At 46.3% G+C, this 25,925-nt stretch overlaps 1 protein-coding gene across 1 annotated transcript in view; it reads left to right on the forward strand.

The window, feature by feature from the left end:
* C4H16orf96 (chromosome 4 C16orf96 homolog) overlaps nt 1-25,925 on the forward strand; it is a 56,925-nt gene that overhangs the window by 25,078 nt on the left and 5,922 nt on the right. The window contains exons 4-16 of the mRNA XM_059692997.1: nt 8,986-9,090; nt 10,862-10,942; nt 11,156-11,242; nt 11,351-13,067; nt 15,116-15,201; nt 15,574-15,684; nt 18,965-19,039; nt 19,478-19,642; nt 21,418-21,536; nt 22,245-22,307; nt 24,320-24,412; nt 25,339-25,477; nt 25,601-25,703. Of these exons, the coding sequence (XP_059548980.1) occupies nt 8,986-9,090; nt 10,862-10,942; nt 11,156-11,242; nt 11,351-13,067; nt 15,116-15,201; nt 15,574-15,684; nt 18,965-19,039; nt 19,478-19,642; nt 21,418-21,536; nt 22,245-22,307; nt 24,320-24,412; nt 25,339-25,477; nt 25,601-25,703 (2,944 nt within the window). The remainder of the gene's footprint in view (nt 1-8,985; nt 9,091-10,861; nt 10,943-11,155; nt 11,243-11,350; nt 13,068-15,115; nt 15,202-15,573; nt 15,685-18,964; nt 19,040-19,477; nt 19,643-21,417; nt 21,537-22,244; nt 22,308-24,319; nt 24,413-25,338; nt 25,478-25,600; nt 25,704-25,925) is intronic.

The raw sequence follows: 25,925 nt of genomic DNA on the forward strand, positions 1-25,925 counted from the left end.
ATTCATCACTTTGAATATTTCTTGCCACTCCCTTCTGGCCTGCAAAGTTTCTGTTGAGAAATCAGCTGACAGTCGTATGGGTACTCCCTTGTAGGTAATTGACTTTCTTTCTCTTGCTGCTTTTAAGATTCTCTCTTTGTCTTTTGCTCTTGGCATTTTAATTATGATGTGTCTTGGTGTGGTCCTCTTTGGATTCCTTTTGTGTGGGGTTCTCTGTGCTTCCTGGACTTGTAAGGCTATTCAAGAAACACATTTTAGATTCAAGGACATAAATAGGTTGAAAGTAAAAGGATGGGAAAAGATATTCCATGTAAGCAGTAACCAGAGGAGAGCTGGAGTGACTATGCTATCAGACCAGATAGACTTTAAGACAAAAATTGTTATAAAGACAAAGAAGGCTGTATCGGTGGCTGAGGACAGGTTATGGAGGACCTCGGAGGACAGAGAGGTAGACATAAGTGTCCAAGCGGCCAGCCCCTGAAGAGCAGCATGCCCCTTGCCTACCTTGATGGATGAAGGCTTCTAAAATGTATGAGTCTGCATTCCCACCAGCAGTGAAGGATGGTTCCTTTTTCTCCGCATCCTCTCCAGCACTTGTCGTTAGTTGATTTGTTGATGATAGCCATTCTGGCAGGTGTGAGATGGTACCTCATTGTCGTTTTGATTTGCATCTCTTGGATGATTAGTAACTTTGAGCATGTTTTCATATGTCTCTTGGCCTTCTGTATGCCCTCTTTCGAAAATGTCTATTTAGGTCCTTTGTCCATTTTTTTATTGGATTTTTTTATTGCCACCTACTGAGTGTGAAGCCTATCTTACTATGTTTTTTATTTGCATTTCCTTGGTGTCTAATGATGTTGAGTATCTTTTCATGCGTATGTTAGCCATTTGTATATCTTTGGAGAAATGTCTATTCAGCTTATTTGCCCTTTTAAAAAAATATATATGTCTTATTGATTTTAGAGAGAGAGAGGAAGGGAGAGGGATAGAGAAATAGAAACATTGATGAGAGAGAAACATCGATCGGCTGCCTCCTGCCTGCCCTCTACTGGGGATCCAGTCTAAAACCTGAGCATGTGCCCTGACCAGGAATTGAACCAGTGACCTCCTGATTCATGGGTCAGTGCTCAACCATTTAGCCACAGCAGCCAGGCTATTTGCCCATTTTTAATTGGGTTATGTGTCTTTTTATTGTTGAGATGTAAGAGTTCTTTATATATTCTGGATATGTGATGTCAGGTATATGATTTGTAAATATTTTCTGTCATTCTGTGAGTTATCTTTTCATTTTCTTGAAGGTGTCTTTTGATATACAAAGTTTTAAATTTTGATGAAGTCCAATTTATCTCTTTTTCTTTTTTTCCTTTTTTTTTTTTGGCGGGGGGCGGGGAGGGAAGGGGTATCACTTATGCTTTGGTGATGTATCTAAGAAACCATTTGCCTAACCAAAGTCATGAAGATTTACTCCTATGTTTTCTTCTACAACATAGGAATAAATAGTGTATAGTTTATCTCTTTTAAAAAATATTTTTATTGATTTCAGAGAGGAAGGAAGAGGGAGAGAGAGATAGAAACATCAGTGATGAGAGAGAATCATTGATTGGCTGCCTCCTGCATGCCTCCTACTGGGGATCAAGCTGCAACCCAGGCATATGCCCTTGACCAAAATCGAACCTGGGACCCTTCAGTCCACAGGCTGACACTCTATCCACTGAGCCAAACCAGCTAGGGCTAGTTTTATCTCTTATATTTAAATCTAGGAACCATTGTCAGTTAATTTTTGTATACCAGTAGTATATGGTATCCAACTTTATTCTTTTACATGTGGAGAGCCATCTGTTCACTGTTGAAGACTATTCTTTCCCTGTTGCTTTGTTTTGGCACTCATTGAGAAATCAATTGACTGTAGATGTGAGAGTTTATTTCTGCATTCTCAATTCTCTTCCATTGATCTTTATATCTTTCCTTATGCCAGCACCACACTATACTTTGTAGAGAGTTTTGAAATTAGGAAGTTTGAGTCCTCCAACTTTGTTCTTATTCAAAATTGTTTTATGATTCTGAGTCCCTTGCATTTGCATATGAATTTAGGATGAGATTGTTGATTTCTGCAAAAAAGAGCCAACTGGCACCTTGGCTGGTGTGCTCAGTGGTTAGAGTATCACCCTGTGCACCAAAGGGTTGTAGGTTTTTTTTTTTTATTGCTTAAAGTATTACAAAGGGTATTACATATGTATCCATTTTATCCCCCCGCCCTAGACAGTCCCCTAGCCTCCCCTATCACCCAGTGTCTTATGTCCATTGGTTATGCTTATATGCATGCATACAAGTCCTTTAGTTGATAAGGGTTGTAGGTTTAATCCCTGTCCCAGTCAGGACACATGCAGGAGGTGACCAATCAATGTGTCTCTCTCACATTGATGTTTCTCACTTTCTCTCTCTCCTCAGTCTTTCCCTCCCTCTCCCTTCCACTCTCTATGGGAATCAATGGAAAAAATACCTGTGGGTGAGGATTAACAACAACAACAAAAGAACCAACTGGCATTTTTATAGTATAGGGATGCTATTTGTTCATTTATTTATTTATCAATCAGCTTTATTAGTATGTAATTCACATACCATACAATTCACTCACTTAAAGAGTATACAATCCAGTGGTTTTTAAGAATTGAATATATACAACCATCACCACAGTCAATTTTAAAATATTTTTATCACCTCAAAAAGAAACCCTGTACCCTTTAGTTATCACCACTCTATTCCTTCAATCTTCACTCCACCCCCAGCCATAAACAACCACTAATCTACTTTCTGTCTCTATAGATTTGCCTGGACATTTCATATAAATGGAATCATACGGGTCAGCTTTAGCTCAAGCGGTTACTTCGGATTCTGCTTGTTGCAGACACATAAATGGAATCATACAATATGTGGTCTTTTGTATTTGGCTTCTTTCACTTGGCATAATGTTTCCAAGGTGCATCCTTATAGCATCAGTACTTCATTCCTTTTTGTGGCTGAATAATAACCTATATTATGAGTATATCATATTTTGTTTATCCATCTGTAGTTGATTGATATTTGGATTGTTATTATAAATGAAGCTGCTATAAACATTCATGTACAAGTTTATAGACCTATGTTTTTATTTCTCTTGGGTACATCATCACTAGGAGTGGACTTTCTAGGTCATATAGTAACTCTGTTTAATCTTACAAAGAACTACCGCACTGTTTTCTATAACAGCTGCGTCATTTTACATTTCCACCAGCAGTGTGTGAAGATTCCAGTTTCTCCACATCTTTACCAACGCTTACTATTATCTGACTTTTAATTCTAACCATCCTAGTGGGAATGAAGTGGTATCTCATTATGATTTTGAGTTGCATTTCCCTGATGGGTGAAAGGTTCTGAGTGGGTCGGGGTCGCGCACCAATGACATGAGGCCGTAATGTATCAGAAGAAATTTTATTTCAAGTGCCTGGGTGCAGACTGGCGGAATCCAAAACTGAAGGGGAGGCAAGACTTTTATCACCTTCTGCTGGCTGCAGGTAGTCTCTGCTGACACACAGAGCTTGACTGGTGGTGCCAGGTGTCTCCTGGTTATTTAGGTCAGCGGTCGCCAACCAGTGGTCCGTGAGGTCCAAAAGGTTGGTGACCACTGATGTAGGCTATCGGATCTCAATGCTGCAAGCTTTCTGCAAGATATCTTCTAAGGACAATACATTTCCTCTGCCCCGTTTTATTCTCTTTTACCCTTTCAATGGGTAATGATGTTGATCATCTTTTCATGTATTTATTGGCCATTTGTACATCTTCTTTGGAGAAATGTCTTTTCAGATCTTTGCCTGTTTTTAATTGGGTTATATAGAATATTCTTATGTGTTGCTGGATTCAGTTCGCTAATATTTTGTTGAGGATTTTTGCATCCATGTTCTAGTTTTCTTGTTATGCCTTTGTCTGATTTTGGTATCTGGCCTCACAGAATGAGTTTGGAATTTTTCTATTAAAAAAATTGTGAAGAATTATATTAATTCTCCTTTAACTGTTTGCTAGAAGTCAGTGGTGAAGTAATCTGAGCCCGGGCCTTTCTTTTGTGCTATTTTTTTATTATTATTTTAATCTCATCATTTGTTTACGTCTTTTGAAATTATTTCTTCATGCCCTAACCGGTTTGGCTCAGTGGATAGAGGGTCAGCCTGCATACTGGAGGGTCCCAGGTTTGATTCCGGTCAAAGGCAGGCACATATCCAGTAGCGGGTGTGCAGGAGGCAGTTAATCGATGTTTCTCTCTCATTTGCTGGAAGCCGGTCCATCCTTGCTGCTTGACACAGTCGCTGCAGGGAAAAACAGCTGCACAGCATATGTTTCAAGGGATCTGGCGTATATGGCATACTGTTCTTAATATGTTTGCTCACCTTCTTGGCGTTACGTGTTTTAACCAAGGTCACCTCTCCGAGAAAGGTTGTTTCCCCAGGTAGGGATTTTTCCCTGAAGTTAGGGAGGGAATAAAACCCCTTAACTAAATGCCAGGCGGGTAATTAATCACTTTAACTACGAACAATCACCCTTAAGCTACATAATCTTTACTCCCTGGAATGGAGATAAGAAATGTCCTAACCTTTGCAATAGAAATTGACAGGATTAAAATCAACTGGTATAAATACAGATGTAACAAGACAATAAAAGACAGAACCTGCCGAAACCGGTTTGGCTCAGTGGATAGAGCGTCGGCCTGCGGACTGAAAGGTCCCGGGTTCAATTCCAGTCAAGGGCATGTACCTGGGTTGCGGGCACATCCCCGGTGGGAGATGTGCAGGAGGCAGCTGATCGGTGTTTCTCTCTCATCAATGTTTCTAACTCTCTATCTCTCTCCCTTCCTCTCTGTAAAAAAATCAATAAAATATTTAAAAAAAAAAAAAAAAAGACAGAACCTGGCTGGAGAACTTAGGGACAGAACCTGGCTGGAGACCTAGACAGAACTTGACTGGAGATCCTGGTTAGAGAACCTGGCTAGGCTGCTGACCAACTGAACACTGTCTCCATGTCATTCCTTCTTCGCCGACTCCATCCACACCTTTGGGAACCCCTGGACCTGCTGGGGTTGGACCCCAACACTCACTGATGTTTCTAACTCTCTATCCCTCTCCCTTCCTCTCTGTAAAAAACCAATAAAATATATTTTTAAAAAATTATTTCTTCATGAGTCAGATTTGGTAGTGTGTCTTTCTAGGAATTTGTCCATTTCTTCCAACTTATCTAATTTGTTGCCATACAATTGTTCACAGTATTCCTTTATAATTGTTTTAATTTTTTAAATCCTCACCAGAGGATGTGTTTTTATTGATTTTTTGAGAGAGAGAAAGGGAGTGGAGGGAGTGAGGTAGGGAGGGAAATATCAATCAGTTCCCTCCTGTAGGCACTGCAACCTAGTAACCCGTGACCCTTCATCGGTGTACTGAACGATGCTCCAACCAACTGAGTCACACCAGCCAGGGCTATAATTGTTTTTATTTCTGTCAGGTCAATAATGATGTTCCCTCTTTCATTTCTGATTCTTGTAATTTAAGTCTTCTTTTTTTTTTTTTCTTGATCAATCTAGCTAAAGGTTTGCTAATTTCGTTGATCTTTTCAGAGAACAGGCTTTTAGTTTCATTGATCCACTCTGTTATTTTTTATTCTCTAATTCATTAGTTTCCACTCTGATCTTTATTGTTTCACTTTTTACTTGCTTTAGTTTTAATTTGTTCTGCTTTTCACAGTGTCTCAATGTGGAAGGTTAGGCTATTGATATAAGATCTTTCTTTTCTGGTAATATAGTCATATCCAACTAAAATTTCTCTTTAAGCATAGCTTTAGCTGCATCCCATAGATTTTTGTGTTGTATTTTAATTTTAATTCATCTCAAAGTGTTTTCTAATTTCCTTTGTGAATTTTTCTTTGACCCATTAATTATTTAGGAGAATGTTGTTTAATTTCCATATATTTATGAATTTCTAATAGTTTCTTCTGTTATTAGTTTCTAATTTAATTCAACTGTGGTCAGGGAACATGTTTTGTATTATTTCAGTCCTTTTTAAACTTACTGAGACTAGTTCTATGGCCTACCTTATGATCTGTCCTATAGAATATTCTATGTGTGCTTGAGAAGACTGTATTCTGCCATAGTTGAGTGGAGTTTTCTATAGATGTATTATGTCTGATTGGTTTATAGTATTGTTCGTATCTTCTATTTCCTTGCTGATCTGTCCAGTTGTTTTTATCTATTATTGGAAATGCAGTGTTGAAGTCTTCAACTATTCTTGTTGAATTATCTATTTCTCCTTTCAGTTCTGTCACTTTTTGCTTCATGTATTTGGGGCTCCATTATTGGGTGCATATATTTACTTATTATGTATTCCTGATGGATTGACCCCCTTGTCATTATAAATGTCTCTCTGTCTCTCATAACAATTTTTATCTTAAAGTCTACTTTGTCTGATATTAATATAGTCACTACAGTTCTCTTTTGGATACTGCTTGCATGGTATATCTTTTTATATCCTTTTATTTTCAACCTGTTTGCATATTTGAATCTAAATATGTCTCTTCTAGACACTATGAGTTTGGATCATGTTTTCTTATTCATTATATCAATCTCTGCCACTCACATGTAATCCTATCTAATAAAAGAGAAAAATGGTAATTGGCGTACGACGATACCCTTTTCATTGGCTAATCAGGGCTATATGCAAATTAACTGCCAACTAAGATTGGCAGTTAACTGCCAACAAGATGGTGGCTAATTTGCATATGTAGGCACAATGCAGGGAGGCGAAAGGGAAAGCAGGAAGAAGCCCCCTGCCACTGACAGTGATCGGAAACCCAGGGGGGAGCTAAGAGCTGGGGGGCAGGGCAAAGGCGGCCCTGGGGCTGCCTTTGACCTGCCCCCCAGCCATGATCAGAGAATCAGGCGCCTTTGCCACCCTGGCCAGTGATAGCAGGAAGTAGGGGTGGAGCCAGCGATGGGAGCTGGGCACGGGTCGAAGCTGGCAGTCCCGGGAGCTAGGGGTCCCTTGCCTGGGCCTAAAGCAAAGCCCACGATCATGGGGCCGCTGCAGCTGCGGGTCCCCGCTGCCCGGGACGGACGCCTAGGCCAGAGGCGTTAGGCCTGGGCAGGGGCGGAGCCTGCAACTGCGGGGAGCTGGGGGTCCCCTGCCCAGGCCTGACACCTCTGCTGGAGGCCTCAGGCCTGGTCAAGGGGCCAATCCGGTGATTGGTGATCGAAGGGTGATGAGGGTCAACTCCTCTGGCCTAGGCATCAGGCCTGGGTGGGGGGCGGAGCCGGGGATTGGGGGGATATGAAGGTCCCCTTGCCCAGGCCTGAAGCCTGGGTCAGAGGCATCAGGCTTGGGCGGGGGGTGGAGCAAGCGATCAGAGGGAGATGGGGGTCCCCTGCCCAGGCATGATTCCTGGGCCAGAGGCCTCAGGCCTGGGCGGGGGCCAGAGCCAGTGATCGGGGGAGATGGGGGTCCCCTGTCCAAGCCTGACACCTCTGGCGGAGGCGTCAGGCCTGGGCAAGGGGCCGATCAGGCGATTGGAGGGTGATGGGGGTCTACGCCTCTGGCCGAGGCATCAGGCCTGGGCAAGGGGCAGAGCCAGCAATTGAAGGGGTCTGGGTGTCCCCTGCCCAGGCCTGATGCCTGGGCCAGAGGCATCAGGCCTGGGCTGGGGGCAGAACCAGTGATGGGGGGAAATGAGATTGGAGGGTGATGGGGGTCAACGCCTGAGGGCTCCCAGTATGTGAGAGGGGGCAGGCTGGGCTGAGGGACACTCCCCCCCCACACCCCCCCACACCCAGTGCACGAATTTCGTGCACCAGGCCCCTAGTATAATTAATAATGAGACGGATTTCTGGCCCTGGCCGGTGTGGGTCAGTTGGTTGGAGCATCATCTCATACAGGTTGTGGGTTCAATCCCCGGTCAGGGCTTATATAGGGCCCATCAATGTTTCTCTCTCACATCAATGTTGTTGTTGTTGTTTTCTCTCTCTCTTCCTTCTCTTCTCGTTAAAAAATCAATAAACATATCCTTGGTGAGGATTAAATTTTTATTTTATTTTAAAAGAAGGACTTCTGCCATTTTGCTATTTTTTATTTCTGTTAGCTGAATGCCTAACTATGCACTAGACTTTTTATATACATGATCACATTTTTATATGCATTTTATGATTGAGAATTCAAAAACTTAGAAAGGTGCAGTAGCAGCTCCAGTCAGTGGTGAAACTCAGCTATGAGCCCAGCATTTCACCATCAGCTTTTGCCTGGAAGTTTCCTCACTGGTCGTCCAGCTTCCCCTGTTGCCCTGGTTACACATGCAGCCAGAAGGACCCTCTAAAAATGTAGACCAGCCCTGGCTGGGTGGCTAAGTCCATTGGAGTGTCGTCTCATGGACCAAAAGGTTGTGGGTTCAATTCCTGATCAAGGCACATGCCTAGTTGCCTAGTTTCGGGTTCAATCCCCAGTTGGAGCATGTCCAGGAGACAACCAACCAATGTTTCTCTCTCACATCAATGTTTCTTTCTCTCTCTCCCCTCCCCTCTCTCTCTAAAATCGCTATAAAAATAAAAAACCTATCCTGAGATGAGGATTTTAAAAAAAGCAGATCCAATCATAACTCCTTTGCTGATCTCCAGTAGCTCCCACCAAAGGGCATGTGGTGCTTCATAATGAGTGGCTCCTGGTTACTGAATACATTCAAACACAGGGTTGCCTCCTTCCCACCCAGGCTATTTGAGAGCTCAGAGCACTGTTGATTCAACTGTCATTTGTTGGCTTTTGCGTATATTCCAGCAAAGGCCTTGGGAATATACTTAGAAAGGTGCAGTAGCAGCTCCAAGAGGACTTCTTGGACCATGGCAGTCATCAGAGAACTTCCATACTTTACTTGCCTTCTCCCCCAGCCACACACAACTTCATGTTTTTTTCCTCCTCTCTCCCTCTTCAGGCTATGAAGACCATGCAGGATTTGCTCACCGACATTAATTCACTCAAGGCTGACACTGAAACCCTCAGGAAGGATGTGGACATGCTGAAGGACATGTGGAATAAGGTAGACCCTCCCCAGCATCCTCCAAGCTGGCCATGCTGCTCGGACCATTGGTGGTTGGGTGTCAGGATAAATCTAGGAAGCCCATTCTTAGTCAAAGGACACAGCCATCAGAGCAGGAGATGAGGACTGACATGGTCCAGCCACTTGGCCCTTCCCACTGAATTCTCTGTGGCTTCCGCCATGCTATGCTCCTCACTATGCTATGCTCTGACACCATTTGTAAGTGACAGAGTCTTAGTTCATTCTGGCTTAGGTAAAATCAGATAATTTATTGTCTCATTTACTAAAAAGTACAGGAATGCCTTCAGGTACAGCTAGATCTAGGTGTTCATACCACATCAGTACTTCTCTCTCAGTGATGATTTTCCTCTGGGTTGGCTTCATATTCATGTAGGTAGGTACTCCCTACGTCTTGGCTACTCTAGGCTTATTTATGTTCCATTAACTTAGGAGAAAGAGGGCACCTCTTCCTCTTTTAGAAAGCTCTTTTTACCCTGAGACAGAGAATAAACTTAGCACGGCCTACATGCTAGCTCCCTCTATAGCCCCAGGACATCAACCCAGGAGTGTTCTAACTCTTTACCATGATGTGAAAAGACATGGAATTTCTGAAGTATGAGCTCATAGTTGGGGAGTCAGAACTGGGCTCAGAAGCCAGTTCTCTACACCCCCAGGCTGGTATTGTGGTGGAGGTTTTACAGCTTGCCTCCAAATAATACGATTGAAGCATCATCTTCAATGCACAGGTCAGTGTATACACTTGATCATCATGGCAACTGTGAGAACTTTAATCTTGGGCGAGGTAGCTCCCATCTGAGCAGAAAGGGCATTGTCATGAAACACTAAAAAGGACCCTTGAACAAATTCATTTGAGAAGCTATGCCTCCTAACCAATCTCTTAGAGATTCTTTTTTTAAAATTCTTTGTTGTTGAAAGTATTACATATGTCTCCTTTTCCCCCCATTGTCCTCTCTTTGCCTGTTTTTGCCCCCCAGCGCATGGCCTCACCCCTCTACTGTCTTTATGCATTGGTTATGCTTATATGCATGCATACAAGTCCTTTGGTTGATCTCTTACAACCCTCTCCCACTGTACCCTGCCTTCCCTCTGAGATTTGATGGTCTGTTCGATGCTTCTATGTCTCTGTATCTATTTTTGTTCATCAGTTTATGTTCATTATATTCCACAAATGAGTGAGATCATGTAATATTTATCTTTCTCCGACTGGCTTATTTCGCTTAGCGTATTGCTCTCCAGGTTCATCCATGCTGTTGCAAATAGTAAGAGTTCTTTTTTTATTTTAATATTTTAAAAATTGATTTCAGAGAGGGAAGGGAGAGGGAGAGAGAGAGAAACATCAGTGATGAGAATATTAATTGGCTGCTTCCTGCACTCCTCCTACCAGGGACCAAGGTTTTACATGTGCCCTGACCGGGAATTGAACTGTGGCCTCCTGGTTCATAGGTTGATGCTCAACCATTGAGCAATACTGGCTGGGTTTGGAGGTCCTTAATGTTTTTTTGCCCATTAAAAGCTCTGAGAAGTCCTGCAGTACAAAAACCCATTGAGTGCTTTTTTAAGCCCAACATTCCCCAAACTTTTTTGCCCAGGGAACTCTTTTTGATCCCTTTCTCACTCTCTGGGAAACACTTTTTCTTCCTTCTCCAACTCTTAGTCACCTAGTGCTAAGTCCTTGTATTTGAGCAGTGAGAGAAGCAGGGCTGAGACCAGAACTGACACTCCTGATGCATGGGTTTGGCTTATTTGACAGATACACCTGGACCGCATAAACACTTTCTTTGATGACATGAAAGCGCAGAACCGGAAGATAAATGTGCTGCAGCAGGATGTGGTGAGGGACTCGGTCCCATCCTCCCTCCCTGCTCCCCTGACCTCTAGGCCCAGGGGTGCCATGCATGGGGAGGGGTCAGAAGGGGAGCACAATCTGGAAAGGCCCATTCATTTGCAAGTATAGAGGGCAGTGTGGACAAGGGAGCCACATCCAAGGGTATCACACCCTCCAGGTTCACATCCCTTATTTCCAACCCCTTCCTTCACCTCCCAGACTGCTCTCCAGAACAAGATTAGCACCATCCCCAAAGCTGACGACTTGGTACTCTGGAGTAGCCTCCACGATGCCTTGTTCACCCCGGTAAGTGAAAGAAGGTGGAGGAGGAGGAAGTAGGTGTGAGGGAACAGGCAGGGTGATCGCTGAGCTGGCCTGGTGCAGCCCTGGCCACCCCAGCTCCCTTTTCCACAGGGAACTGTTCAACAGGAAGATGTTTCAGAAGAGCTGGAAGATTCTGAAATGTGGAAAGTTGCAGAGAAGCTCCCAGAGCCTGAACTTCCCCAGACCACCATGTTCCTCGAAAGTTCTGGTCCCAGCCAGGTCTCAGAGGCCTTCCAACTCCCCAGGCCTTTGGAGACCTTTTGGCATTACCCGGTCCCTGGGCAAGTACAGGAGGAGTCTGCCCATGGAGTTCCTCTCACAGGGGCCCAGGGGTTGGGCCAGTCTCAGGTGCTTGAGCCTGGGCCAGCACCCAAACCTGGGCCAGAGCCTGAGCCCATGCCTGGCCTTGAGCCCATACAACAGCCCAGTCTGGCACCTGGGTTCATACTACCACCTTGGCCTAGGTTCAGGCCGAAGACTATAGCCAGACCTGGGCCTGCATATGGACCTGGGCTTGCATTTGCACTTAGACCTGCCCCCGGACCTGGGTTTGTCCCTAGAACTGGGTTTGTCCCTGGACCTGGGCCTGCCCCTGGACCTGGGCCTGCCCCTGGACCTGGGCCTATATATGGACCTGGACCTGGGTATGGACCTGAGACTCCATATGGACCTGGGCCTATATATGGACCTGGACCTGGGTATGGACCTGGGCCTGCCCCCGGACCAGGGCCTGCCCCTGAACCCATGCCCCCTGGGCCTGCCCCTGGACCTGGGCCTATATATGGACCTGGACCTGGGTATAGACCTGGGTATGGACCTGAGACTCCATATGGACCCGGGCCTATGTATGGACCCGGGCCTATGTATGGACCTGGGCCTGCCCCTGAACCCATGCCCCCTGGGCCTGGGCCTGAGTTTGGACCTGGACCTGGTCCTGCCTCCGGGCCTGGGCTTGCCCCAGGCCTTTGGCCCACACCACCAAGATTCTGGCCTATGCTATCAAGAGGTGGGCTTCCTCCCAGAGGCTTGTCTGACAGTAGCAGTTGGCCTTTCTGGGGCTTAGGTCACTTTCAGCCTGGCCCAGGCCAATTGGACTCCCAGGGTTTCAGGGCCCCACCACCAGCCATAGAGCCTAGCTCAGCCTGGCCTCAGACACCGGAGTCACAGGAAGAGATGCACCAGCTCCCATCTGTCTCAGAAGGTACGGAAGAAGATTACTTACAGTACAAGACAGACACTCAGGATGGAGCAGCCCCTGCTGCTCAAACCTCTGAAGAAGGACCCCCTAAGAGTGCCCGGACTGCCCTTCGTCGGATGAAAACTACTGCTGCCATTGCAGCGGCTGCCGCCGCCGCCTATGCGGCTGCCGCGAGCTCAGCAACCCGGGCAGCTGAGTCCTCAGTCCGGGCAGCTGAGTCCTCAGCCCTGGTCGTCAAGGATGCCCCCGCCACTAAACTGGCCTCTGTAGCAACCAGCGTGGCTGCATCTGGACCCTTAGGGATCTTTGCAGATGTTATGGGCGCTGGGTCTTCCCGTGGGGCCATACCCTCCGTGTCAATCACTGATGCGTCGGAGATGGGCTATGAAGAGTTTGTCGCTTCTACGTATGCTACTCACTTCATCGCTCCTGACACTGAGCTGTCCCAGGCCACGCTGGTTGCCAAACAGGCAGTAACTCCTGAAGACAAGAAGAAGGCCGTCAAGTATTCCATGAGCCACATAGCCCAGATGCCCGTTAAGCACGACTCCCTGAAAGAAGAGTTTGAGCAGCTGTCATCCCACATGAAACATCACATAGCTCATCTAGGTAGGCCCAGACTGGCCCTGGGAAGTGTGGTAAGGGCTTGGGCCCTCCCCAGGGCCTTCGAGCAGCACCTCCTCTCCTTTTGCTTAACTGCTCCCAACAAAATCTACATTCCGACACTCGCCTTTCATTACTTTGGTGTAAGCATTAGCCTCTTACTAGTCTAGTCTATTCTTTACAATGAATGTACAGTGAGGTCTTATCTTAGGAGAGAGGGGCAATTATAGGCTTAAGTTGGTGCTTAACACGTTAAGCGCCCAGTCACCAGTGACTGACACTATACTTTCCGTCCGGAAGACAAAGCAGCCTGGGCGCTTAACGTGTTAAAGAGGAAAATTGCATGTCAAAATCAGTCTTGAAAATCTCCCTTTCAACAGCCCGTAAGACACAGTGTTTTGGTAAGTCCAGATCCCCAGAGTGTCCAGCAACACTGAACAGCCCCAAGATGAAGCAGTCAATTTGGGATTAAGAACAACTGCCAGGTACACATATGGATCCTGAAACACCACAGTCACATTCTAGGTGTCAGTGGGACCAGTACATTGATGCTCCCATTTCATGTCCATGATGGGCATGTGCTCAGTGATGACAGAGGGGCACAGTGGCCTACCCTAGCAGTTCTCACCCTTGAGCTCACCTCAACACCCCCTGAGGGGGCGTGGTGAAGCACAGACTGTGGGGCCCACCCCAGAGTTTCTGACGAAGGCGACTGAGGGGAGCACAGTCATGTGCATTTCTAACCTTCCTGGGGAAATGCTGCTGGCCTGGGGACCTCCTCTGAGACCCGTTTCCCCGCCCTCTGTAAATCATTCCCTTGTTGTTTTGCTCTCTGCCAAGTACAATAGTTGAATTAATCTAAGTCCAACCCATGTGTGGCACCACCCCAATGGGCAGTGCTGTTCACAGATCTTAAAAAGAAAAAGTAGAACATCACATAGTTACAAAGAACCACATTGATATCAGTGAACACTGGGGCATGGCTAAGGTTCTGAATTTAATTTTAAATGTAAAGCCATCGTAGCCCAAATTGTACCTCTGACCAGCTGTTATTTTAAGGAAACTATAGTTAGGTTATAAACATGTCTTGGCAGTAACTTTCATACATTCATAGTTATGTCCTGTACATTCGTTTTTGACCTCTCATCTGGAACTGGATACAGCGTATCTATTTTTTTATTACCCCCCTCCTCTTTTGTTAAATCTTTCTTTTTATTTTGTGGTGAATAACATACTTCTAAATAAGGTATTTCATAGTTTTGCTCAGGGTCATTTTGGAGAGGGGAGTAAATTCCAGAGAGTTTTCCCTAGGCCTGCTCTAATATGATAACCTGGAGACACTTGGAATGGGGCGAGTTCAAGTTCAGATGTGCTCTAAGTGTGAAGTGCACAGTGGACACTGAAAGCTTAGTACAGAAACAAGAATGCAAAATATCTCATTAATAATTTTTATTACATACTTAAATGATACTATTTAGATGTATTGGGTTAAATAAAATATTTTATTAAAATTAATGCACACATGGCCCAGCCGGCATGGCTCAGTGGTTGAGCATCGACCTGTGAACCAGGAGGTCACTTCGATTCCTGGACAGGGCACACGTCCGGGTGGTGGGCTTGATCCCCAGTGTGGGGTGAGCAGGAGGCAGCCGATCAATTATTCTCTCTCATCATTGATATTTCTCTCTCTCTTCCTTTCCTTCCCTCTCTGAAATCAATAAAAATGTAAAAACAAACAAACAAAAACCAAACCAAAACATTATTTAAAAATAAATAAACAAAAATTAAAATTAATGCACACACAAAACAAATAAAAAAACTATGTCACTTGCATCTTTTTAGATTTTTTAAATGTGACTGCTATAAAAAAAAAATGGAAAAAAATGTGGCTACTAGAAAATTTTAAATGACCTCAAAGGCCCCCACCTCACAGCACAGTATTGCTCTGTTGGACAGCACCGCCTCAGACATTTCATAACAGAAGCAGGTGGAGGTCTAAACAAAGCCTCTTTCTCTATCCCTGCCCCCAACGGCCACCCCTCCTTTGCTTTCAGCTCATAGGGGAAGCTCTGCCAGGTTTGGGATGACACTGGACATACTGCAAGAAAAGATTGGCAACCTCCAGAAATCCAGGTTACAGGTCAGTGTCCTGGGCAGAAAGAGCTTTTATTAAGATGACCCATCTGCAAGCTGATGGCAGACTCTATGACCCAGAACCAGATGGAGCATTTGTCCTTTAGCTGAAAGGAGGCCTGGGGCAGCTTGGGGCTGAGAAGGCAGCTGCAGCCCCTCATACTGCTCCAGCTGGTGCAGGGTCCCAGGCTGTGGGTAAGTGTCCCAGAGTTGTTGAGATGGCAAGTTGCGGGGAGGGAAAGATGGTAGGTTTGGGGGGAGAGGGGCGGGCGGCAGATGGCAGGTTGGAGTTACACTGGTCTGGAACACTCTTCAAGCCCCATCACCCATGGTGGCCTCAGGGGCAGAGGCCTTGAATGCCTGTGTCTCCCCCTTTTAGGAGGAGGAACTCGAGAAAGTTTGGGGCCACCAAATAGCGGCGATGAAGGATCACTACATCATTCTGGACAGGGCAGTGGAAAAGATCTATAATCGCCTGGAGGAGTTTAAGGTTCGGAGGTCTGGGTGGTCCCAGACGGCCAGCTGAGGGGATAATTATGGGGATATTTAGACCTTCTCCATGGTTTCACAGATGTACCTAAGGCAGGGGAACCAGTGGACATTTTACTGGCATTTTCCTGTGTGTAAATTATACTCAATTAGAAACAAACAAATCCCGCCCTCTCCCACAAGCACGCACACATCTATAATAATAAAAGTGTAATATGCTAATTAGACCAGACATCCTTCCTTCCAGACAAAGCCACAGTGGGCGGGTACCACGGTAGAGGCAGCAGAGGCCCCTGGCCGTGGGTGGGGAAGAGGGGAGCCTGCAGTCGCAGGGGGTGGGGCCAAGGCCCTTGGACGAATTTCGTGCATTGGGCCTCTAGAATAACAGAAGGGCCTAGCCCCGTGGTCGGCAAACTGCGGCTCGAGAGCCACATACGGCTCTTTGGCCCCTTGAGTGTGGCTCTTCCACAAAATACCACGTGCGGGTGCGCACGTACAGTGTGATTGAAACTTCGTGGCCCATGTGCAGAAGTCAGTTTTTGGCCTGGGCGAGTCTATTTTGAAGAAGTACTGTTGATATTTGGCTCTGTTGACTGATGAGTTTGCCAACCACTGCCCTAGACAGTGTCCCTCTCTTTTTTTTTAAATATATTTTTATTGATTTCAGAGAGGAAGGGAGAGGAAGAGATAGAAACATCAATGATGAGAGAGAATCATTGATCGGCTGCCTCCTGCACACGCCCTACTGAGGACCGAGCCTGCAACCCTGGCATGTGCCTTAACTGGAATCAAACCCGGGACCCTTCAGTCCACAGGCTGACACTCTATCCACTCAACCAAACCAGCTAGGGCAACAGTGTCCCTCTTGTTAACCACTGGGTCACCCACCTCTAGAAGGATGCCTGGCATAGAGTGAAGGCTCAAAATGTGCTGAAAGAATCAAATGAATCAGAGGATTTCTTGCACCGTTACATTCATAACTTTCCCCCTAAACAACCTTCTTTCTGACTGAACAGTGCCAAGAGGCCTTTCTGGAACAGTGGAGTTGCTGCCATGGAAAGTACGGAAATGATATAGAACCCTTACCAGGGGCTCACTCCACCAGACACATTCTCCATGAGCCTGATGGGTTCTGACTGCTGAGCTGGACCTCAGGACCAGTCCAGTGTGTGACTGGTCCCAGACATTTGGAGAAGTCATTCCCAAAGTAGAAAGAGAAAAAATTCCAAACACAACCAACTGGGGTGGTTTCCATGCAAGCTTCTGATTACCAGTCAGGGGGCTATTGGTGGGATGCGTTAGGATGCAGGGGGCAAAAGGGAGAGGACCCACACAGGGCAACTCGGAAAAAGAAATCATACACGGGGAGCCAGTTCCCCGCTTAAGTGCAGGTGGGAGGGATAGGTTCTGGACTGTGTGTGGACAGAGGAGACTAGGGTAATAGGAGGATCAGACCTTGTGAATACCCAGATCAGTAACATCAGCTCCTGACAACGCTGGGCCCTCTTTTTGTCACTGCTTCAAAGAGGCCAGATTGCCATGTCCTAAGGATATATTGATGCCCTTCCTCAATGGAGATGAGCCAGTTCATTCCACATGTCTGATGTGTACCCAGCGCTATGCCCTGCCCTGCACGAGGGGAGGAAGGGTCATAGTATCTGTCTCCAAGTAGTCATTGCTCATTGAGAGAAACTCCAGAGGATGAGGCCCAACCAAACAGCACCAGATGGAGCAAGGCAGTCTTTGTCTTGACTACCTTCTTGTCCTGTGTGCCAACAAGAAAAAATTAATTGCTTATAAAAGTTAACCCTTGAAGGACCTGGAAGAGCAGGGCTTCGTATACAACACATATTTCATTAAATATGTCTTAAATGAACATGTGCAAGAGGTCAGCAGCCCCTGTTGAGCCCTTCCAGTAGAGAAATTAGGGCATGCAGACACATCTGGGATAGGTGTTACTGCTTTACCTGGATGTCTGCGAGAAAGTGTTATGCACATGACAGGTGATGTTATTTATTCATTGAGTCATTCAGCCAATCTTACTGAGCCTTCACTCTGCACCAGGCACCCTTCCAAGGCCTGGTGATGCAGCAGTCAACAAGACAGACACCATCTAGGCTCTTCTGTATTTGGTAGTAAACAGTGATATTGATGATTTTAATCAGAGTATAATTTATGCACAGTAAAATGCCCAAGTTTTAAGTATAAGAGGTGAATTAATTTTTGCCTATTACACACCCATATCACTACCACCCAATCAAGATACAGCAGGGAAATAAGTGAGAACAGAACTCTTTTTTTGGGGACTCTCTGGAAAACATTACTTCCCTTTGCAAGTGGATGTGATGGAGCTTTGCATTAATTAGAATTCAGTTCAACTGCGAATAACATGAACTCCCAGATAACTGACTGAAACGAGGTAACAGAAAAACAAGAAAGTCAGAAATGATTGGTCTAGAGCTGGTCTAGAATTCCATGGTGTGTGACTTCCGTTCACAAGGTCACCTCAAGCTCCAAGGTGGCTGCTGGTGCTCTAGACATTAATTCTGCATTCAAGCCAGCAGTGAATAAGACATCTATTCACTTCTATTTTACCCCAGTGGTCACACCAAGCTGTAAGGGGGGGCTATGAAATGTAGTCATGATTCTGGGAGGTTAGATGCCAGCTAAAAGTTGGAGGTTCTGTTGCTAAGGATGAGAGGAAGACAAGATAGGAAGGAAGAAGTAGAAGCCTATTTTCTGCTTTGGAGGAAAAGTGACCTCAGCCTCTGGGGACATAGCCCAGTGGGCGTGAGGCTCTTCCCAACCAGGTCAGTGCTGCCGCCTCATAGGAGAGTTCAGTAAGTGGAGAGGAGGCAGAAGTAATGGAGAGAGTAGAGTCATGGGAAAGGGAAAGAAGAGTTTTCCTTTGACAGTGGGGTACGGTATGTGATATGTAAGTGCTTGGCTGATGAATAGACTGCAGTTCTTACTGGGACCTCATTACAGATCTGAAGAGAGGAACTTGTCCTAAACATCTAAGGAGCCAACGCATTGGTTTATGTTTTCCTGCCTTAGGTCTGCCTCCAAGAGGACAACTTTTCCCAAGTCTCACATTTCTTCCCTTCTAATCTGGGCACCAGGCACCCAGGAGCCCTAGCCTTCCCGTGTGCCCACCCTACCTGCTGTCCACCTGGTCTCATGGTCCCGTCTTAGCACCACAGCAAGGGTAGAGGTGAGAGGTGGATAGTATCCTCAGGGATTCCAGGGATGGCTGACATGCCCTTTGCTTCTTTTCTTAGATTCTCCAGTCTGAAATAAAAAACCTAGACATGATCAAGGCAGACAAAAGTGCGATGGAGCAGGAGTTAAAAGAGGTGAGTGAGCAGATTCCTCTCCCCCTCCTGCTCCCTCATCCTGAGCCCCAGCTCTCCCACCCAGGGAAATGGAATCATCGAGCCAAGACAAAACCTGGCAGGGTGACTTCAGAGTCTCCCTCCACCTTTATTCACATGGAAAGGCTGGGGACACTTCTCAAAAGTTGTCCCATCAACTCCTATTTTCAGCGCTTCAGGTTAGTGACAATTTGTTACATGAACTTAAAAATCACTCACCAACTCTGTCATAGGAAAACCTTAGCTTAGATCTGATGATTGTCTTTGAGCCAGCATAGACCCCAGGATTGAATTTAAGTCAAGGCTACATATCCAGGGTCCCAAACTTGAAAAAAAATGACCAAAATGATCTGATCTCCCCCAGCTTCTCCTTGCTCCCACCCCAGCAGCTCTGCCTCTCTGAGTCCCTTCTCTCTCTAGAAAGCTGACAAGAGCATCCTGGCAGCCAAGGCAAGCCGGGTTGATCTGGAGAGGGTGGAAACGGAGCTGAACGAGATGATTCAGGGCATACTATTGAGGGTCATGTCCCAAGAGGATGACTGGAAGAAGACTGTGGAGCAGCTCAGCAAGGACATGGGCAGCAAGGCGAGTTTCCCTGTATCAGTTATCCCTTGTGATGTGACAAATTACCCTGTACTTTAGCAGTTTAAACCAACAAACATTTAGTTTCTGAAGGCCAAGAATTTGGGAGCTGCTTGCTGGATGGCTCAGGTTCTCCCATGAAGATGCTGTCATCTGAAGGTTTGACTGGGGCCAGAGGAGCCGCTTCCAAGATGGCCCCCTCACAGGGCTGTGGGCAAGACTCCACACTTCCTCACGACATGAACTCCTTAGGGCTGCTCAAGTGGCCTCACACCATTGCAGTTGACTTCCCCTAGAATGAGTGACCCAAGGGAGCAAGACAGATGTCGCTTCTACATTTATCAGCTAGAAATCTGTGAATAGCTTTCCTTCATCAACTTGAGCGGATTACCCTGAAATATGGTTCTTTCAGGAAAGACAGAAAAATGATGAATTGTTTCCTTTAGTGATCAGTTTTCAGGACAATATATTGATGGACATGCCCACATCCAAAACATGGTGGCAATTGAGAGTTTCTATTTTTCTTTTTTTATTTCTTCTTTGTGAGTGTAACTGTAAATCATGAATTTTTATTATTTAATTCACTCAGTCAATTAAGTTACTATTTATTTTGTCACTCACATGGTCTCATCTTTGGCCTGTGGGCTAGCTTCTGAGTCCTTTTACTTAACCTTCTGTCATCAGATAACTGTCTTGTTTTCTTAAATGACAAGAGGTCACAGGCTTATTATCAACATTCCCTTCCTGTGACCTGAGTCAGCTATATCTCCTATGGAGTCCTGGTTCCTTTTAGTGGGCATTGGTGTTTAGAGACCAGAATCTGGGTACTGGAAGGAACACTGTAAAAATTCAGAAGTCCCATGTGGAAAACAGTCTGGCAGTCTTTTAAAAAGTTAGACATAGAATTACCATACCAGTCAGCATTTCCACTCCTACATATCTACCCAAAAGAAATGAAAACTTATGTCTATGTACAAATTTGTACAAGAACGTTTATAGCAGCATTATAGTTGCTAAAAAGTGAAAACAACACAAAAGTCCATCAGTGGGTGAATGGATAAACAATATGTAGTTTAGCCATAAAATTAAATGTTATTCAGCCATAAAAAGGAATGCTACAATCTGAATAAACCTTGAAAACAATATGCTCAGGGAAAGAAGCCAGACAAAAAGGCCACAGGTTGTGTGATTCCATTTATGTGAAATGTTCAAAATAGGCGAATCTATAGAGACAGAAAGTAGGTTAGTGGTTACCTATCCCTAGAGATCTGGGGGGAAGTGAGGGGTGACTGCTAATGGGTATGAGGTTTCTTTGGGAGTGATGAAAATGTTCTAAAATTGTTGTGGTGATGATTGCACAACTCTGTGAATATATCCAAAGCCATTGAATGTATACTAGAACTTTGCACTCAGTAAATGTGTTGAATGTGTGAATATTAGTTGTCTGGGGACCATTGGGAGGAATGTTTCTTGGGCCTGCAGGCCTGTAGTTGAGCATAGGGTTGTTTTTATCATTTGGAGGCAGGAACTGATGGTGTTTCTTTGCCGTGGCTGCTGGGAAGTTCACTTGGCAGCTCCCCTCTAGCATTAGCGTGCATTAGGGGTATGAATCTTAACCCAAGCTTTGTCAGGTTCTGCTCCTTAACCACCTCACTTTTTTCTGTTTAATCTTGTTAGGCTCGATGTCACTTTGCAGGTTACTGCAAATCCTTTTCTGGAGTGAAGCAGCATGTGAATTAATTGACTAAACACTCCCCCCCCCCCTTTGGTTGTTCCAGCTGAACAACACGGATTTGGACAGTCTAAAGAAAGACATAAATGAGGTCTGGCATATAGTCAAGAAGCTGCTAATTGAAGGCCTCCGATTCGACCCTGACAGTGCCGCCGGCTTTAGGAAGTGAGCCCCTCCTGGGGAGGGGTGGAGTTTGTGAAGGCTGGGGGACCCTGTGTCTGAGGAGGGAACGAGAGGGGGATCCCAGGGGATTCTAGAAGCAAGAATTTCAGACCTGTGGACTTGGGGAGAGAGGGCGGTACTTCCCAGCTGGGTGTGGAAAGAGTTGGGATGAGGCCTGAGAGCACCCAGGCGCTCAGAGGTGGCAGCTCTGGCCTTGGCTGGCGGAGGGACTCAGGAGCACATCTGCTCCAAAGCCCTTTTGCCACAAATGAGGAGTTCAGAGAGGGAAGGAGACATGCAAGGGGAACCTGGGTGGATCTGGGAACAGAGCCAGGTCCCCTACCCCCATCGAGACAGCACACCCAGACAATGAGGCTTCCTGTCCTCAGATCACCCCTCATGCCCCAAATGTCTACTGTGATGGTTAGCTTTCCAGAAGGTCTCTGGTTTTAAAGACCTCCATTATGTTTAGGGCAGGAAGATGCGCGACACACACTTTTATCCCCCCTTCTGCCCCAGGAGGCCACAAAAGGGGGTCAGCAGGGGCCAGCAAAGCCAACTGAGCAGGGCCAGGCCAGTGGGTGTAGGATATGAGGGTTAGTCCTGGCCCTGAGGCATAGACAGACCTGCAGCCTCCCCAAACACTGCCTGGGAAAGGGGCAGCACGCAGGCCTGGCTGGGGTGCCACAGCTGATGAATGATGTCTTCCAGGAAACTGTTTGAGCGGGTGAAATGCATTTCCTGTGACCGGCCGGTGGAGATGATGACTGGCCCGTGAGTATAGTCACCAGGGGGCATCTGTGCCCGCCCTCTCTCTTCTGGACAAACAGAAAGACACACATCCACACTCTATGTGCCTGCAGTGTTCTAGAAACATCCTTTATATGCACATCCACATACATGTTTTGTAGACCTCATTTCATTTGCTCCCTGTCCCTGGGCAGGCCACCATCATCCCTTCCTTTCTTCATCAGCCCTGTCTGGTGCCCACTGATTCAGGGACTGGGTCAACTCCAGAAGAAAAATAATGGAAGAAAACTATAGGGAAAAGCAAAACTTTGTGGGACTTTTTTGCATGTATTTTTATGGTCTAGTTATTTATTGAGGTGAAATTCACATAACATAAAGTTAACCATTTTAAAGTGAGTGATTCAGTGGCATTTAGTTCATTTACCATAATATAAAACCACCACTTTTAATCCCAAAATATTTTTATCATCCCAAAAGGAAACCCCAGACCTATTAAGCAGCCCCCATAGCCCCTGACAATCTTGAATTTACTTCTATCTGTGGGTTTGCCTGTTCTGGACACTTCATAGAAATGGAATCATACAACATGTTGCCTCTTGTGTTTGGCTTCTTCCACTGAGCATTGTTTTTGAGGTTTATCCATATTGTAGCATGTGTTAGCACTTCATTCCTTTTTGTGACGGAATAATAACCCATTGTATGGATAGAACACATATTGTTGATCCATTTATACATTGATGGACATATGGGTTGTTTCCACCTTTTAGCCTTTATGAAAACATATATTTGTTTGAACACCTGTTTCCAATTCTTTTGGATGTAAACCTGGGAGTGGAAGTGCTGGGTTATATGGTAACTCGATGGTTAACTTTTTGAGGAGCCACCAAACAATACTCTAACATGGTTTAAGAGCCAGGATCTTGTAGTGCCCATCGGCACTAAAAGATCTCCCCGTGTTAGTCAGGTCCTGGTGACCCTTGAAGCTCATCAACACCCAGTCCAAGTTCATGGAGGGGGCTGTGGAGCTTTATCCAGAATTTTTCTTTCCAACAACAGGTATCTAATTACAGTATTCTTTTTATTTATTTTTTGTTAATCCTCACCCGAGGATATTTTTTCATTGATTTTTAGAGAGAGTGGAAGGGAGGAGGAGGAGATGGAGAGAGAGAAACATCCATGGGAGAGAGACACATCGATTGGTTGCCTCCCACACATGCCCCAACATGGGCCATGGATCAAGTCTGCAACCCAGGTACATGCCCTTGACTGGAATTGAACCTAGGATTCTTCAGTCTGTGGGCCAACACTCTATCGACTGAGCCAAACTGGCTAGGACTATTTTTTAATTTATTATTATTTTTTTGTTAATCCTCATGGGAGGATATTTTTTCCATTAATTTTTAGAGCGAGTGGAAGGGAAGGAGGGGGATGAGAGGAGGGGGGAGAAAAAGAAAAACATGGATGTGAGAGCGATACAGCTATTGGTTGCCTCCCACACACACCCCAACCAGGGTCGGGCATTGAACATGCAACCCAGGTACGTACCCTTGACCCGGAACCACACTGAGAAGCTGTGATGCTCAGGCCAACACTCTAACCACTGGGAACACTGGCCAGGGCTGTTTTACTTTATTTTTACTTTTATTGAGGTTGAATACACATAACATAAATTAACCATTTTAGAGCGAACAGTTCAGTGGCAGTTTGAATATTGACACTGTTGCGCAGCTACCACCTTTAGTTCCAGAATATTTCCATCACCCCAGAAGGAAACCCCTTACCCATTCACTTGTCACTCCCATTCTCCTCCCCCTGCTCCCCAGGCCCTGGCCACCTCCAGTCTGTGTTTGGTTTTTACTTTTATAATTGGAACAATTGTTTTTTTATGACTTAGAAAGATTTTCAGGGTTCCCCAGAGCCCTTGTAGGGCAGCCTCATTTCAGGCCAAGTTTGAGGGTGGCTTCAGGGAGGAGGTGGGAACCCAGTGCCCTCTGCTGGCCACATATGCCTTCCACCGAGCTCTTGTTCTCCAACAGACATCTCATCACCATCCGCAAAGCCCACCTGCTGTCCAGGCTTCGGCCATCTAGTGCCAACAGCTACGAGTACCTGCAGCGGCAACAGATGAGGTGAGTAGACTGGGGGTCACTCAGGACCCAGGATCCCTGCAGAAACCTAAACTGTAGTCCCAAGATCCAAAGACTATCCCAAGGCATTGCCGGCCATCTGCAAGGGAAACGCTCAGGACAGTGGCTAGGGCAACAGACAGGCACATGAGATGATCACAGAGGAAAGGAATGGACATATTTATTGGGCATCTATTATGAGCTGGGAAAGGGTTTCTCATTTGAATCTCATAATCCCCTATGAACTAGGATGAATATGCCTAGTTCCGAATGACAATGAGGCTTGTTATGGCTTCGCAGACACTGCACAGAGACATGCCTAAGCCCATTAAACCCTTATACCTGCCCTTTGAGGTGTATTCTGTTATCATCCCATTTCATTGTTGAAGAAATTGAGGCTCGGAGAACTTAAGCAACCTGCCCAAGGTCACAGGTAGTGAGTGGCAGAGCTGGCACCTAAACCTGAGGGTTTCCACCAGACCCTGCTGGCTCCCTGCGTCCCAGCGCCATCCCTCACCCTCCAGACATCCAGCTTCCTGGTGCTCCCCCGCCCCCGCCCCCAGGTGAGGAATAACAGCTAAACAATAACCAGAGCCACACCTGGGAGCCTGTGCCCCTGCCCTCATTTCCCTTGCCTGATTCCTTCTGGAAAGCAGGAGGCTAAGAGCATGCACTTGGCAGGCCAGATCAGGCCTCTAGGAGTGGCTGAGATCTGGAGGAATGTAGGGCTCGATTTTTTTCTCTGTCCCCTCTGTGCCTGTCTTTATTTACCCACCAGGCCCCAGGCCTGCCTGGCTGCACCACCCAGAATCAGCTGGAAGAAATTCCAGTCTTCTCTTGCTACTAGCCAGGCCTTCAGGGCCTGTCCTTAGGCTCCTCGGGGGCGGAGGGGTCTCTAGGTGGCTGCTGACCCTCCTGCTCTGCCCCAGGGAGCAGCAGCAGCTCCAGAACCTTGGAGACCAGGACTGGCACGACGGCCCTGGGAATGATGCGAACCTCAAGCTCAAGTCATATAACTTGACAACACTCTATCCCTATGGGGACCCTGATATTTTGGACTATGATACCGTGAGTCAGGTCGCAGCCCGGGTGGTGGGTGACCCCTGGGGAGCCGTGCTCTGTCTGCTGGGCCTCTGTGTATACTAGAGGCTCAAAGACACTCCCTTACCTGGGGCCCGGGCCCTCCAACAGGCCGAGGTGGACATTCTGGGAGTGGATGGGATCCTGTACAAGGGCCGAATGGAGAACCAGGAAGGCACACAGCCACTGACCAGCGTGGAGAAGGAGCTGGCTGGTGAGGGGCGTCAGGCCTTCCTGGGCACCCCTGCCTGGTGTCCTGGCTTTGCTGGTCAGCATGAGCAAATGCAGGCAGGGTCCAGGGCTGGCACAATTCCTGACTGGGGCGTCCTCACACAGCCACTTGCAAAAATGGGGTCCTACTGTATGCCAGGCACTCAGCCAGGCGCCAGGGAGACACGGAGGAACAAAATAGATGGTTGTGCCCTGGAGTCTCCAC

This window comes from Myotis daubentonii, chromosome 4, assembly GCF_963259705.1.
Source record: "Myotis daubentonii chromosome 4, mMyoDau2.1, whole genome shotgun sequence".
Taxonomy (NCBI): Eukaryota; Metazoa; Chordata; class Mammalia; order Chiroptera; family Vespertilionidae; genus Myotis; species Myotis daubentonii.